Source organism: Watersipora subatra, chromosome 4 (genome assembly GCF_963576615.1).
Source record: "Watersipora subatra chromosome 4, tzWatSuba1.1, whole genome shotgun sequence".
In the NCBI taxonomy this organism is placed as follows: Eukaryota; Metazoa; Bryozoa; class Gymnolaemata; order Cheilostomatida; family Watersiporidae; genus Watersipora; species Watersipora subatra.
This window is the reverse complement of record NC_088711.1, coordinates 9,827,808-9,845,487: the sequence shown is the minus strand read 5'-3', so window position 1 is coordinate 9,845,487 and position 17,680 is coordinate 9,827,808. Positions and strand designations below refer to the sequence as shown.

Sequence of the window (17,680 nt, the reverse complement as noted above, 5' to 3'; positions counted from 1 at the left end):
AGGCCTTACAAAAACCAATGTTGAAACGAAACTGCCCCGCAGTCACAGCTTAGTCTTACCGTAATATTATTATATGCACCAAGCACACATTCTCGTCTATTTGACGATGTCGTTGGTTATCGGAAACATGTATCGGTCCGCTGTACATGTACGTTGTTGAATAATTGTCAAGAAGAGACAACTTATAGCTGTAATATAACACCGAGTAAGCAACTCCAATCAAATACGCACACAGTCGTTACTTGCGTATACATGCACATTCACACATAAATACATGTAGTTGTGCAAGCACATATGAGGATTTGTTTAGGAGTTTGAAAAGTTGCTTAGAAGTTTGAAGATTTTTAGGTTAGGATAGCTCAAATTTTATGTTAGAGCACAGAGAGTGCGAATAAAAAATGGTGTATGGCTAGTGGCTAACAAACGTTCAACATAAGCATAATATGATAATGAAGGCAGATTATTGTGCAGAAACATGTTTTGTTTTAAAAATTATACCTAGTGGGTTGAGACCATAGGTTAACAGCAATTACAACAAAGTCATATATTTTCATATATCTACAAAATGTTCTTGAAACACTCAGGTCTGTGACCAATTTTCTCTGTTGCATTTTGTCACATTTTTGAACATTTTTTCTAAAATTAACTTGATTTTGTTCAAGATCCATTGTTCATATCTTTCTACTAAAAGCAGCATCATACCACACCAATGTGCCAATTGCAGAAAAACTGTTTTAGAACAAGCTGTGCAAAATTTATCAATAGCAGTATAATTCAGATTCATTTTATAGTAGTATTTTTATATATTTTATTGTAAACATTTCAAAGTAGCACAGCACATCATTATATTAGTAATGACAAAATAAGATATTTTTACATATTCTAAAAAATAATGAAAGCATCTTTATTTCGTTTTAAGTGAAATCACGCTGTGGTACTTTTTGGTAATGGACAATTACTGTTTCATAGCAACAACAATCAGAGTTGTAAACTTTGGGCATGCCCTCTTCTTGCTTTACTCATGGAGTAAAGAATGTCATAGAACTGACTACTGAAGATCTGTTACTAGTGGTCTTTCAAAAGGCTAAAATCTCTGATAACCAACATTGTTTACATTCTTCTTTAACCAAGGTCGTTTAAAGTCCATTTTACTTGCCTTAATCTATTTTGTATTTGCTCCAGTATACGTTGTATTTTGTATCCAGTTCAATTTGTATTATTTTTATTAGACACCAGCATGTAAAGTGCATCTCTAAGGCTCGTTCAACTACAGTTTTGAAACTTTTTAAACTGTTTTATAAGTGTTTCCATCCATTTCCTATTTTCATTATATATAATTTCTTGGATTTTGTAATTCTAAATATTTGAACTCCTGACTATTTAAATCTTAGAGCACATATTCGGTTTTATCTTGGCTCTAATCCCGAAGAGTGAATTTAGACAGAAGATATTATCACTACCTTCTGTGTTATTATTTCCACATGACTCACGAAGCACTGCAAGTTGTGTCAACCAAACAGGGAGATTTTGAATGTTTCATTTCATTAAACTAACGACAACAACTAGCATTAGTAGCGCTATTAAAATTGTGTAGTCATAGCATATAAGTAAGCAACCATTTTGTCACTCATATCATTTCTCTATAATAGTCCCAAAAATGCAGTTACAAAGTCTTTGTGTTGGTCATTAAAATTTACTGTTTACAATTTTAACCTGGGTATGTTTTACTTGCATAATAATGGTTCATTATGGTGTTAAGCGCATGACATTAGATCTATACTACACGTAAATGTACCTATTATTGAGTCTCAGCATAAAAAATTTGTTATTACATTTCTGCAGTGTGAATTATCAAAGCGAATCTGTAGACCTACTGATGAGTACCTTCACTAACAGGTAGATCATTCTTTTAGAGTTTGATGGTAGCATCAAGCAAAACCATATGAAAAAAGAATTTAAATCTCATATTTTAGCAAAATAAAAAACTCAGCAAATCTATCTTAATGAAAATTGGTGAAAAGAGAAAGACAGGATTTGGTTCAATTGTGGTTTTATTTTGTGATATAGCAAAAAGTTGTAATGCTATGCTAAAACTTGATCTAGCATCCAGGGTGGGGCAACAGCAAAAAATGCAAATAAATTAATAATTAATTGGTAGCTTTAAATTAATAATTAAATTATTTTTAAGTTTGTGAAATTGCATTAATACTCGAATAAACTAATTATTTTCTGTTTAAATTCAATTAAGCATAGATACCAAATTAGTCTGATAATTAATTGCATTAATACTTGAATTAACAAATTAAGTTTGGTATAATCCAAATTAATCATTAATTTATTAAAATTCTCAAACAAATAAATGCAATGATAATTAAATTATTAATTTAATTTTTGCATAAAATTGAATTATGCATAAAATTATCAAATTAGCTTGTCAAATAAGTGCAATAATAATTAAATTGGAGAATTGAATTTATTTTTAAAGTTGAGTCCACCGCCAATTTATCAAATAAGCATTTGAAAAAACTACATAGTAGTATATAAAGTAGCTGATCTGGCTCAGAATTTTCGCCCTGACAGTTTTTGTCTAAAGATGTCTAAAAATCCTAAAATTTTCGAAAGTTTTCAAAATCATTGCTGATTTTGAAAAATGGAGAATATTAAAAATTCAAAAATAAAATGGAAAAGAGAGTTAGAAACAGGCACGGCTGTCACCTAGGTGACACGCGACTGCAGGACCTTTCGGTGCTGGTCACGCTTGCTTTTTGCGCCTATTTATTATACAAAGTACATCACAACGTAGTGGGTATGTTACTAACTTTAATATTGAATAAACAAATGCCTACTCTAAGCAAAAAACGCATTAATCTTTATAATCCGACAGCCCAGGCGAGTGCTCACTGTAGTTGTAAAAATGTGTTTATTAGTTGTTAGATGCGCAAAGTGAATATCCTTCCTGTGCATAGCACTTGCAAGTATATAGCGCTTGAATGATTTTGTGATATGACAGGCGTATGCAGTGCTCAGTTTGATGTAGGGTTAAAGAAAACTGTATAATAAATAACAATGCCAATTACAATCAGAGGAAAAACATACGGAGCTTCACACGCTGTGGTGCGCAAGATTAGTGAAATACCAAAGGAGATACCGCATATGTGTTTAAGCAAAGAATCAAAACCAACAAGGTTTGGCACATATATAGTCAGTGTAATTAATATGGATACTGAGGAAGAATACAAAGTTTATATGCCAGAATATGCAGCTGATAGTGCTCTACCCGATAGGGAGTTTGTCTACTGCGGGCTTGTAAAGAAAACCGATGGTAGTGGGCACTCATATCACTGCATAGAATGGCTAGAGTAAATTTGAATTTAAAACATTTTACTAAGAAAAATAGTGCGACTGACAATCACTTTTAAAGTCTGTTGACTTTAAAAATTATCTTTAAAGCTTTTCTATAAAATCCGTCAACCGATTTTAAAATCCGTCGACATAAAATAAAATCCGTCGACATAAAATAAAATCCGTCAACCAATTTTAAAATCCGTCGACATAAAATAAAATCCGTCGACATAAAATAAAATCCGTCGACATAAAATAAAATCCGTCGACATAAAATAAAATCCGTCGACATAAAATAAAATCCGTCGACATAAAATAAAATCCGTCGACATAAAATAAAATCCATCGACATAAAATAAATGGACAAGCTAAAGAAACTATATTATTCGCCGTCTGGCTATCAGCGTGGTAAGACAGCTGCTAGGAAGCTGCATGAAAAAATCCCCGAGTTGGAATGAAGTCAGATTCAAAACTGGCTTGACCGTCAACCCATCTACCAGATTTACAAGGCAAAGCCAAAGCGTATAAAATTTCCCCACTACAGCCAAGACAAACCAAACCATACTCACCAAATTGATCTGCTGAGCCTTCCCACTGACAAGGGGTACAAGTACGCGCTGACAGTGGTGGACATCGCTTCTAGGTACAAAGAGGCGGAGCCACTCAAAAAGAAAACAGCGGCTGATACGGTTGAGGCTATTAAATGTATATATAATAGGTCACCACTGGAATATCCAAAAGAAATAATGTCTGACAAGGGGCGTGAGTTTATGGGAACTTTCACAGAGCTGATGAACGAGAAAGGCATAAAAATATCTAGAAGCCTTAATAAGAAAAAGGTAGCGTTTGTAGAGCGTTTTAATAGAACGTTGTCAGAAAGATTGTTCACTCACCAGTACGCTGAGGAAATTAAAACTGACAAGACCAACTGAAAGTGGGTAAAGAGGTTGCCGGGTGTAGTGGCTGCGATAAATGATGAAGAAACTAGTATGATAAATATGAAACCGATGGATGCTATAAAACTTGACAGTGTAACACAACCCGAGTATGACGAGGTCACTGAAGACTTGCCGATAGACTCATTGGTGCGGTATTTGTACAAACCCGGAGAAGAGCACAATGACACGCGGTACAGAGCCACTGATGCCATTTGGTCAGTAGACATATACACCATAGATGAGATTCACTCAGCTGAGAATCAACCATCCGTGTACACACTCCAAGGAATTGATGACCGAACGTTTACTGCAGAGCAGCTGCAAGTTGCACCACCCGATACGGAGGGATTAGATATACAATAAATGACGAAAAAAATATATCCCAAACTGCCGACAGCGCCTCCAGATGGAGGTTTTGAGTGGTACAACAGAGTGCGCGACATTCGCAATGAGCTGCAGGTTCTGAGAGACAATCGGAATGGTTATTACAAGAAATACAGCAAGGCGGTAAGTGGTCTACAGAATGCTCAAATAACTCTATCATCACTGGCCGCCGTGGAATCGACAGCTGGTATCGCTACATCCCTTACTATAGTAGGGCTGCCCATTGGTGTGGTACTAACGGGTCTAGGTGTTGCGTCAGGTCTGATGGCTGCGATACTGACACCCATAGCAAAGCACTGCACCAAGAAAAAGATCAAGCACGCCAAGAAGCACGCCATTCTGTGCACTGGCATATCCGTGCTAAACAAAAAGATCTCGCGCGTGCTGGATGATAACTTTATTAATGACGCGGAGTTTGAGGACATTGTGAATGAATACAATGCCGTACGTCGCGAGCTCGAGTCTTTTGACGTTGACAAAATAAGAGCGGAGGCTAAAGAAGAGCTAACTCAGCAGCTGCTTCAGCGTATGCCTGGCGTAACAAAAGAAGCTGAACAGTAAACCTCGCAAAATTTTATACTCTCGAGTATAAAATTTTATTTAAATATATTTGCGGGCAGTCCGGCATCTTGTAGTTTCTTTAGAACAAAGCTAGCCATTGCAATTTCTGCGGACAGCATTGCGAGACTTTTGACTTTCATTTCGACGGGTCTATCCTTAAAACCCAGTTCCTTAACTGCTTTTCTAGTGACTACTAACCCTGTAGCTAACAAAGCGCCTTGGTACAGCGCGTTACCAATATCCTTGAGAGTGTTGTTCATCTGCGCCATTTATTATACTAGAATATTCTCGCTTTTACAGTGGGAGTTGGTGTAGGCTTTGGCTCAGTGGGAGTTGGTGTAGGCTTTGGCTCAGTGGGAGTTGGTGTAGGCGTTACTGCTAGTGGCTTTGTGTACCATTGCCAACCTATCAACAGTAGAGCTATACCGAGACCGACGGTTGTCCATGCGTGTTCAGTTTCTTTGGGATGTTCAGTTTCTTCGGGATGTTCAGTTTCCTGGGTTATCGCGGAGAGCTCATCGTTAATGTCGCTCAGAGGTTCTAGAGGAGTCTGCATCGGCGTCATCCTCTTGGGGTTCTTCTTGACCGTTGTCATTTATTTCTAGAGAATTTCCTACCCACTTGTAGTCGATGTGGTTGGCAGTAGTGAGCAGTACTGAGAAAGGGGCCAAATACATTCCGTAGTCGTAGTAGAATGGCCGGAAATATTCTTTGAGGAATGCCTCGACAAAGACGTCTTTGTTTAGTTCAGCTTCCAGTTCCACCTCATCTACAGACACGACTCTAGACACAGATTTTGTCCAGAGTTTGGCGAACACCTTGGATACGTTACCGGCAACGTTGTCAATGATGCTCTGCTCGTGTTTGAGATATAACTTTTTAACTTCCTTCTCTGAAATTTTGGCAAGGTCTTCTTCCGTCTTGACGCGTGCCTTTACCAGCCTTTTTCGATAGTTGGCATCATGTACTGATGTCTCTTCAGCCTGCTCCGGTAGTGAAATTGTCGGTTCCATTTTATTATACAACCGTTTCTATGTCAGGTAGCACTTGATGATTACAAAGCTCCCAAGAGAAAAGCAGAGTGAACCCGTCGCATAGAATATTTGTTCAATCATTTGCTAAGGATCAAATACTGTCCAAGGTCAGTGTTGACAAACAGCATAAAAGTATTTACTAGTCCAGCCTTTATTTCAGCGTGGCGCTCTGATGGGATAATGTCATTCTCGCTGGTAAGAGTCTCAAAAGACTTTTTACAAGTGTTTTTGGTTACCAAGACCCAATGAATATTTTCTCTAAAATCTTTGGGAGCCGAAACGTAGCGCTGCGTTATGAACCAAGTGGTTAGGTTGGCATGGCGCCCGCTAAAAGCGATCTTGCTGAGTGATGTGCGGTGTTTGTTGAGGTCCTTTTCCGCGCTGCAGTCGTCAATGATGATGAGCGACTTTTTACCCGACAGTTGGCCGTCTTTGGAGTGTCGCTTGATCAGGCTTTCTAGGTTGTCAACCAAGTTAGCGTTGCACAAAACTGTGCACCTATTCAGCCAAGGACGATTGTAAGTCTTGTTGTCATGGAATGTGGGACAGATGATAAAAATGTGATCAAAAGCATGAAGGTAATACCTTTCAATTACATTTAGCGCGTGATAAGTCTTACCCGAGTTTGTTCGTCCGCAAATGATTGCGTTGTGCGGATGCTTTGGAAGTAAATTGTCCATTTATTGTTCGATATTACTCAGTTGGTTATTTACAAAAGATACACGTTTGTCAGTCACTAGAAATACAAACGCTTTGCCATCGTCTTGCGTTACATCTTTTGATAGCTTAAGCTTGACATAGTCTTTGATCTGTCGACCCGTCCCACTCGATCTTTCATCATTCAAAGTCCTCATATCTATAATTAAACAAAACTTGTCTGTGTAAAATTTTTCTTGGTTGATGAACACTTCTCCTCCATCACCAAAATACTTGACCGCGTTCTCATACGAGTAGGGAGCTAAGTAATTTGATGTAAATTGCTGGTTTGTTGCGCCGTCTATATCTAGTCCGACATCTTTTAGCATCGGATTCCAAAATGTAGTGTCAACAGAGTTATCCTTCTTGAAAAACACCACGATCGCTCGAAGACTTTCATAGCTCGCGTTTATGTTTATTTCAAACTCGGACTCTTCTTTTTGTATATCCTTGGTCGTGTGAGATTTGTAATCGTTGATAATGTGACTATGATTAGAATATTTTTGTTTAATACCTTCAGCCAAACTGGGTTCTAAAATGTAGTCATATTCTAAGCAGAGGTTGGTCAGCGTATACTTACCCGCGGCAAATTTGATATAAAACTCTACATTGTTTTGGATCGCCTGCGGAGTAAAGGCGGCGTAAGTCAAAAATGATCCTAGGTGAAAAGAATATCTCTCATCGTGAATCTTTGCGAGAATGTCTTCAGCCGCGCCGTTTATTGAATGTCGTTTCTTTTTAGTCGCTGTAGACTGAATACCTCTATGCGTAAGATCGTAAGTATACTTTTGCTTCGAATGCCAAAACTCTCTATATATCGCTAGATGAGCGTAGTTGGATATGTCGGATATAGTTTGACCATTTATGGTCATCTTAAACTTTTCTACGATCGCCGATGTAAGGTGATCGGGAATGTCCGCTTCAGTTCCATCGCTGGCTAGTTTGAAATTGTAGGTTAGATTAAGCGATTTGGGGTAAAGAACTGTATTGGGCGTTAGCTGGGGCGTTTTAATTACTAGCTCATCGCTAGGACTCGCTGTAGATGGATTGTGCACGACTCATGCGAGCATCTTGTGCTCTTTTAGACCCTGCCTGTCTCTCGCGGACAGGTTATGGTTTAATTCTCCTGTATACATTTATTATAATAAATAAATATGGAATTGGAAGGTAAAGACTTTAACCCCGATGTCAATGAAATCCCGGGAGAAACATCATTTATCGAGCCCGCATCATCATTTACCGAGCCGCGCATTCATGAACAAAATGATGCGATATCCAAGGCGAATAATTGGCTCGCTCAAGCTGAGTTGCCCAGCATTGATGAAATAATTTTAAAAAAGGGGAAAGGTAGGGTTGTAGATAAACGATTGTTTTCGGCTATTTTTGAAGTCGTAAAACCCCGAGATGTTGATGGAATAAATGCGGCTATAAATATTTATGACGAATACTCGCGGCGCGGAGGTACTTATGATGACTTTGTTAGTAAAAGGTTTCTTACGCGAGAAGAAATTGATAGCTATCTCGCCTCTTCTATAGATAGTGTACCTAATCCTCCCGTTAACACGCCGGGTGTAGACACGCACACGCAAAATACAATCGGTGTAAAACTATCCAAGCTGGATATATACCCTGGTATAGATCATTCCAAGTTTGTTCCGATGGATGACGGTGGCCTCGCGGTAAAAACGAGCAAAGGCTCGCAAATGTTGACTTATGTGCGTAACCCTGAGCTTTTTGTCAAGAATCCAAAGATCCCAACCGCGGAATATCAAGGACTTTTTGGCTTGAACAAAGACGAATACACGAAAAGAGTAGAAAAAGCCAATGCTAGAACCATCGCTCCGGTGGATGGAGAAGTGGATGCGGATCAAGGCAATTTGACTGACTTCAAGTCATGGCTATCTAAACAGGGAGACACGGTGAAAGACCGAGCAAAAAATTTCATAGATCGGCTCAAAAGCAACAGAAAAACATCAGAGTTTAATTATCGCGAAGAATTTGAAATGAGTGATATAGCGGGAAGGTTACCGGAACGAGAGTTAGTAGCTATTGATCAGAGATTTCAAACTATAGAAGGACAAATATCAGTGGCTGTGTCAAAAGCTGCGAACCTGACAGAGCAGATACAACAACTCGATGCTAAAGAGGACAAATCTCCTAATGAACTCGCAAAGTTGTAACAACTAAAAGAAGAGTTGGATGCGCAAAACGGTTTAATCAGTGATCTAAAAGGAGACCTTTCGGATAATACAGCAAAGATGCAAAAGCAGCGCAACCTAATTTTAGGCATTGGTGGTAGGTTAGCCGCTGGAGGAATTTTAACGGCCATATTCGAAGCGGTAGCGAATGCGTTGGGATCTGATGCGGTAAAAGATCTTATTCCTAAATCTACCGATCCGAAGGATATTATCGAAAGCGGCATTGGCAAAATTATCAAGAAAAATCTGGAAGACTTGGCCGCGTACTTTCATGACAGATATCTAAACACTTCCGGCGCAGTACAAGCATTTTGGCACATGATGGAAAATGCTGTAGATTATCTCGAAAGCAACTTGTGGATAATCATCGCCGCGGCATTAACTTTGTTAGCGTATGAAATAAATAAGCACAGATAAATCTTTTATGACGCCATAAAAGATTGTTACAAAGATTGTTACAAAGATTGTTACAAAAATTGTTGTTTAGGTTTGCGAAGATTGTTACAAAGATTACAAAAATTGTTACCTTATTGGATTAGCGCAAAACCTCCTACACCCGCAGCCGTGGCAGCGCCTACAAAAACTCGCTCATATTTTTTTTGTTCAGAGCTAGGGGTGTAATCTAAAGAAGGCGCTTTTAAATCAGGGTGAGGTAGTGTAGGCTTTTCACCGTAGAGCTTTTCATAAGTATCAAAGGCCGAATTTACCGAGTATATTTCATCGGTAGCCTCCTGCTTTCGAGCATTTTGCTCGTTTAGCCAATCTTGGTTTTTGGCTCGTTTGATGTTGTAATCCGCTTGTTCAGCGTTTAGCTTTTCTAACGCCGCATTATGTCTCTTGGCTTCTTCCTGAGCTCCATTTTTATCAATCTTTGAAAAAAGATAATTTCCACCGGCGAACGCTAAAGAGTTTACGACGGCTCCCACTACCATAATCGCGATACTAGCCATTTATTATATCTCATAAAATACTATAAGCTCTTTTATATCAGTACTGAATACAACACAGGTCACAATTCCGTCTACCTGAAGATTGATCGCGTGTAGTTTATTAGTTAACACCCCGGAATATGTAACAATTTCAGATTTGTCATTAAAAAATTGTACATCTAACCTCACATCGGATGAGTATGGCCAGTAGAGAATAATATCTTTGATATTTCCACCTCGAGGAATAACTAGCTGAAACAAGGCTTTTTTATCAGAAACACTTATCCGCTTTAGCCTGACTTGATGCACAGTCACGGATTTTAATTTTGATCTGCCATACATTTATTATACGACAACTCAATCTCAGCAACAAACTTGCCAAGATAGGCATTACCTCGTTCATCCGAGATTGACACGTTTAAGCTGTTGAGCTCGCCAATGAGCATGGATTTGTAATTATTAGTAGGATGGTGTTGCATTATTTCTCCCACATCAGTTCTGCCTATGGGAATAATTGAAAGGAGATTTGATCGTTTACCGTTCCATAAATTTTTAGACGCGTCTATTCCATCGATGTATAAATACAAACACAATGGGGTCAGATATAAATATTCATTCTCTATCAGTTTGGCTAGTCCACCCGTAATCGTCGCGTCAGTACTAACCTTTAAAGTGTTTTGATGAACTTTAATTGAGCCTGGTAATTTGGAAAGGAGCTGCTCGTACGTGTAATACCCCGGCTGAATAGTAGTCGTTCTACCGTTGTACGTGTAACTGGTCACCTCGGTCAAATTGTAAAAAGATAAATATAACGTAATTGTCTTAAGGCTAATACCGGTTGCCTTCACGGATCGATCGAGCTCAATGCGACCGGTCTTGTTTATTGTCAAAGAGGTCATTTATTAATAAATGACTGGACAACTATCTAGCGGTTATCCCATAGATTTTTACAACTTAACTGTCGTCGTAGCGATAGACGAACATAACAAAATATCGTATAGCTTTGTCAAAAAGTTTGTCGATATCTCACCAGCACCGGTAGTGGTTAAAAGCTTTGATGATGTCAATCGATGGTATGATGATCCCATGTTATATTATTTTCAGCGATATAAGTTTGCCTTATACTGCGTGACTGCTTTGTGCGGTGTGAGTAAAGATCAGCTGACACAAGGTCTACCTCTTACAAAAGCTATTTTAAACTTTCATGTTATGTACCAAACTAAAAAGATGTTGGCGCAAATGGAGATTAGAAATCCCGGAGATCGAGATTTTGATCCGTACAACAATCCTTACAACAAAACCGAGTACTGCAAATTGCTCAATGAGTTTAGAGTAACCGCTAAAGATATTCCTGAGATTGATCAACCAGCCAGAGGTCTGGGATTTATCATACAAGACGGTGGTAGTAAAGTAGGTTCTTTAGAAAAACAGATGGCTGATCTAGGCAGGCATCACAAACCGTATCCAAAATATCCATCAAGCAGTAAAGATAAGACGGATATGGATGTGCATCGGAGTGGTGCCAATGGTTGGGGTACTTATTACCAGTTTCCGGAGTGGAATTCGAGTGCGGGTACTAAAATGGTTTCGGTAACTCAAGACCCATTTGACTACAAAAGGGTAGTGCCCGATCATAGTAAGTCATTCACATCCCCCGGAATAGTTAGACTTAATGATAGTATTAGAGCTTACGTCTACTGTTTACTGGGAGCTCAGGTGCAAGCTAGACAAGCGGGTTCCTCCCTTGAGTCTCAACAAGAATTTTTAGTTCTGGTCAATGACTTGATCATGAAAAAGCAATCTCTCCAAGATTCTATATCAAACTTTGAGGACGCCCTCACTAAAACTCGCGGGCAAACAAATTATGTTATAGCCAAAGGTCTGTACATGATACCGTCAGACTTGAACTTGAACGCTTTAGGACAAAGCGTAAAAGGATTTAACGATAAAATAAAAATAGCCCAAGCGTTTGATAGCGTAGGAATAAAACCTCCACCACCGAAACCAAAACCCACACCGCTAAAGCCTTCACCAAAACCCAAACCCGCGCAACAGCCAAAACCTGCGCAACCTGCACCAAAACCTGTGCCACTACAACAGCCACCGAAACCCAAACCTGCACCACTAAAGCAGCCTCCAGCACCGACACTAAAATCAACTCCTTCTGTAAAGCCATCTATATTTCCTACAGAATTATTTTCACCAAAACCTGCCCCTTCTGTAAAGCCATCAACAGAATTGTCACCGCCCGAGGGCAACGTTCATGAAGGAAACAAATTGTTAATTGGCGGCACTATAGTCATCGCGGGTATAGCTTATTCCATGATGTAATTTTATACGACCGTATAAAATTATGACAATGCGGCTTGTAGAGCCGCCTTTTTCATCGTTTTGTACCCGGGTATACCTTGTGCCTTGGCCAGCTTTTTGAGTTCGGGTACCTTGACCCGCATATTCTCATACCTAGGTATGGGTCTACCTCGAAGTGTATATCTCTCAGTAGACTCTTTATATTCATCATACACAGGGGGTCGGACGAGATCAAACAACTCCATTGCATTGATCCATCTTTGACTCAACTCATCTAAACTTTCTTTTGCTTTCCTATTCAAGAAGTGCGGCATTGTTAATGTCATTTATTCTGTAATGTCCGTGTGCCAAGCTATTTATTGAATCTAGGTAATAGCGTTTGTCGTCAAAGGCCGACAGAGTCTTTTTGCTAAAAGTCCAATTTTTTATCTCGTGTAGTTTGGACTGGAGTGTCGTCATGGTGGCATTTGGAGCCAAAACTCCACTATCCAGGCATTGTTTGTAGGTATCAAACTTTAGGTTTTCGGTTATACACTTTTTCACTCCTTTGCATTTTGTCAGTCCCCAACCCTCACCCTCTACGCAGTATGACTTGGCTCGCAAAGCCACAAACTCCGATATCGCCTTACCACCACCCTCATCTTTCATGAGGCCTGGCACCTTTTTGTTTTTGTCACTATAGCACGAGTGATCTTTTGGGTAATTGCTCGTGTCATACAGGTGTAGTGGCATCTCTTTATAAAAAATCTTCAGTCTCGATCAGGAGCACAAGACTGTCCGTGTCAGTGTACATCATTCGGGCATTGGGATACTGCTTTCTGATGACATCATAAAAGAAATCGTACATGTGCATCTTTGATAGATCCAAGATGGCTAGACCAACGTAGATTGGCTTGTTTAATGTTACCGTCGTTTTGTTCATTGACACGGCTGACAGTTCATCATTAAACTCTTTCTTACACTTGAACCGTGGTCTGTTGATGAGCTTCTGTTGGCGTTTCGTGTTAGTAGTCAGTTCAACCTCGATCCGTTTGCGAACATCCTCCATCATCTTGCCAAATAGCGCATTCATCATAAGCTTGAAAAAAGCTTTACCAAAATCTGTCTTAGCCTCCTTTCGAAGTTGAGTATTGAGTTGTATGTAGCATTCCATCCAAGCGCTCTCTTTAAACTTGAAAGCGCGGTGCACTTTGGTCACACGCAGACCTTTTTTGATATAATACTCTAGAGTTTTGTGATGTACAACGTAATTGCACTTATCTCTAAGATTGGGCACTAGCTTGGGCACTTTTGCGTAGCAAGGCTCTCCGAGCTTCACATCACCAACGGATCGCATATATTCCGACCATTGATCGGGTTTTGTTGACTCGGGTGCGAATGGATAGTCGTTGTGCTCATCATGCAACTCGGTTGGATACTCAAAATCCACTTCCGCGACATACCCTTCATCCTCGCTAACATCGGGCAGTTTGCCATCTTCTATCCACTCAAAACCACCAGTCGGTAGTTTTTTCAACATTGTCGAAGGGTACAGACTGTTGGCATCCAAGTACATAATGTAGGTAGTTGGCTTACTCGGATCATAGTCCTTTACATATGGATTGTTTGCCTTGGCATACCGCAAACCACCGCAGGTAGACATGCCACCTCTTATGCCTCTCTCAAAGAAATTATACATATCTACATCGGTGATGAGCTCCAGTTCTTGCTTCGTTATTTTTAAGCAAACATCCAATGACAATGAGGGTGCAGAGATGTAATGGCATAGATCGAGGCCATAATTCTCCATGGCTATTTCTCTATAACTCTCAAAGACATCCGTCAAGAGTAGCACATCGCTCTTCAGATATAGGTCATGGTAGTCACCCAAATTTCTACATCCGAGCTCTCTCCACACTTTTTGAGCATGCAGGTAGTCACCTGGCTGCAAGCCCGCATGATTGTCTAGCGATGAGCTAAAGTGTATAATCTTTGGAAGTTGCTTTTCTTCAAATCGCTCATAAGAATCCATATACTCGTACGGATACACGCCCTTTCTCGCCAACAAGCCATAGTGTTCCGGAAACTCCTGTTTCAAGTGTGGGAGATCGTCTAGTCCTTCCACCAGTTCGGCCAGTGAACTGTTGAGGTGTTGCATGCTGTCGATAAACTTAAAGCGATTTATTCTGATTGACATGTACTTTTCATCCGTGTTCGCTATAACATCGATGCCCTTGTACCCCTCGTAAGCCTTGACAATTAAATGAGAGTCATACCCCTTGAGGTTGTGAAATATCACATTAATCTTTTTTGTCTGTCTGTGCTTGAGATTGCAGCTATTGTGCGCGGGGCCTCTGTACGACCCAGAGACATGATCATGATCTCTAACTAGCCAATCTTCTTCTTCCGTAGCCTCGCGCCCACACATGTAGCACTCTGTCGCAGTTTTAAATTCTCGCTCTTGCTCCGGAGTGGTTATTATTTTCGCGATTGGAATGCTATCTATCAACTCTTCTATTCTATCCAGCTCTGCAAAGAATCTCTCTATGCAATCCTCACCCCTGTAAGTCTCAAACCTCAATGACTTTCCTAAGCTGTTCACCAGGTTTACGCCGTAGCCACACGCTGTATGGACTTTGGTATTTTTGTCTATAATAGACTCAAAGTCCGCGTAGACGGTGTAAGGCACCTTTTCCATATTTTTAATGTTCTTAAACTTCATGACCGAGCCAGGTTTGGGCATCTTGATGACGCAAGTACCATCGTGAGTGGCTAGGCACCCTTTGATGTGGTCCTTAAATGTTCTCTCGCACGTTGAGTGGTGGAGACATCGTAGGCAGGTATAGTTGCTACGACCACCGGTCATATACGTTTGCTTCCTCATTAACGCTGACATACTCTTGATCCACATGTAATGATCCTTGTAGAGAAGCAGGTTAACCTCGGGGAGACTTTCCGCCTCCTCAGTATACAACCGGTTATCCGTGTGGACAATCTCCAACCCGCTCCTGCTCTCGCCGCCTTCTCTCTTAGATTCGATCCACTCAAACACATTAATCACAAGTTTGTTTTTGTTAGCAAACCTTTGTATCTGATCTTCCGCAACCGTCACCGGATACTTTAACATTTTAGTTTTTAGGGCATTTTTATACGGGATGTACTTTGATAGCCTGTCAGCATTGTCATTCGGTGGATGTAAGCATGATAGCACCGCCCACAAAAAGCACTTGTTATCATCTACCGCTTCCGGATTTATATCTTTTACTTTTTTAACTAACGCTGATTTCTTGGTTTTGGTAGTAAAAGCAATGTCCAGAGATTTTGCAATCCGTTTTATCTCTGCCGTTGTTTTGGCACCTCCATTGTTGACGTTTATGATGGCATTTTTGTTTGCTAAAACTTTAGGGGTTGGTTTGTACGTTCCACCTTTTAGAGGTTTCCACCGATAAATTTCCAAATAAAATCTAGATACTCGCTCCAAAATCCACCCCGAACCGTTGTTCGTAAATTCATCAATTTTTCTGATTATATTCGCTAGCTGTCTGTTTAATTCTTCATCCAGATTGGTTGATGCTAGGATTGGTACGGCGCCTTCTCTAGGGGTACCCCAGAATCGAGTGATTATAGTACCACGCTCCAGATGGGAGAATGCAACTTCAGCACTTACGCGAAGTTTTTTAGTTCGGTTAAACGCATCATTAATCCTACCTATAATGACGGATTTGGCGTGATTTCATACAAAGTCTATGTTGGCTGATTGATAACTGGATACATCTATAGTAGATTTGTTGGTGACCTCATCTACAAAAGTGGTTCTTATATCCACCCGTGGCGCTCTGTCAACACCTCTCAATGCGTCCACCAAGTCCGCTTTTTTCAAACGCGGCCCAACTGTTATATCTCTGGCTCGAGCTAAAGATTTTAGATCTTTCATACTCAAGTCATCCACTGTAAGACGTTTCTTGCCATCGACAATATCCTTTAACTCAGCTTTTCTCAGCTTCGCTGTATTCCCAAACCCCATACGCTTCGCCTCCTCCCTCATCTGACTGGAGGTAGAGTCTCCATACAGGTTTCTCACATTGCGGAGGGCATCATCCGGGTGTGGCTTTTTGTAAGTACCGTCTACCACTATTGGTATACCCTTACTAGTTTTACTAATCACTTTGGATCGATCGCCCGCACGATACGCTAGCTCCGCTTTGCTCATTTTGCTATATCCTTTAATACCGCTTTGCTTGGCATCCTGTCGAAGCCAGCTCGTATTCCCCTCTCCGTAGAGGTTTCTAATGTCAGACACCGCCTCAAGTGGTGCCCGCTTTCTAACTCTCTTTTCCATTTTATTTATTATTACAAAGCTTTAAACGTTAGTCAAATGAATTGATGTAGGCTTAAAGAAAAGCGTATAATAAATAGGCGCAAAAAGCAAGCGTGACCAGCACCGAAAGGTCCTGCAGTCGCGTGTCACCTAAGTGACAGCCGTGCCTGTTTCTAACTCTCTTTTCCATTTTATTTTTGAATTTTTAATATTCTCCATTTTTCAAAATCAGCAATGATTTTGAAAACTTTCGAAAATTCTAGGATTTTTAGACATCTTTAGACAAAAACTGTCAGGGCGAAAATTCTGAGCCAGATCAGCTACTTTATATACTACTCTACGTTAATAATTGAATTAATACATTATTTGCAGAAAAAACTGTACCAGTCATTAAGTTTTAAATTAACATACCTACAAATTTTGCAGTAAATTAAATTGCTAATTAATACTTAAAAGCAATTATCAATACGCATTATTAATTGACCTACACCGTGCATTCACCGCACCTGCTGACAGCTCTTTTGAGTCTGGTTGCTACATACCCAGTTTGTAGACTCACTTCCAAGATGCTCTTTAGATGCAGGCTTTCTCGCTCCATGAGCATGTGAGCCTACAAACTCTTGCATGTCATTGCAAGTATGTATTTAGGATTGATAGTACAAACTTGAAGGATTTTTATGATTTTAAAAGTTGACAAATGATGAGCAGTAAGGCTGATAGCACAGTTCACTTTTATAATACAAGCTGGAAGCATTTAACAAATGCCCATTAAATTTTTATCGATTCTCACTACAGTACAAAATTTTATTAAATAAGTAATGAATATGCTAAATTCTAAATAATAATTTATAGAATTTCTAATGAGCTTTAATGCTTAACAAAATAGTATAATAGTTAATGCAATAGTAAAAATATGATAAGCCACATAAAAGTTTCACAAACAAGATGTTAAGATAGAGCTGAATACAGATTCAGAGTTGAAAATTTACAG

General features: G+C 39.7%; 1 protein-coding gene across 1 annotated transcript; it reads right to left on the bottom strand.

Moving 5' to 3' along the window:
• Positions 1–13,128: 13,128 nt before the first annotated feature.
• On the bottom strand, positions 13,129–15,498 carry LOC137393891 (uncharacterized). Its single transcript, XM_068080605.1, has one exon. The coding sequence runs from the start codon at positions 15,496–15,498 to the stop codon at positions 13,129–13,131; it is 2,370 nt and encodes a 789-aa protein (XP_067936706.1).
• Positions 15,499–17,680: the final 2,182 nt, after the last annotated feature.

Coding starts and splice junctions, on each gene's coding strand:
- LOC137393891 (XM_068080605.1), bottom strand. CDS start 15,498: ATGTTAAAGTATCCGGTGACGGTTGCGGAAGATCAGATACAAAGGTTT.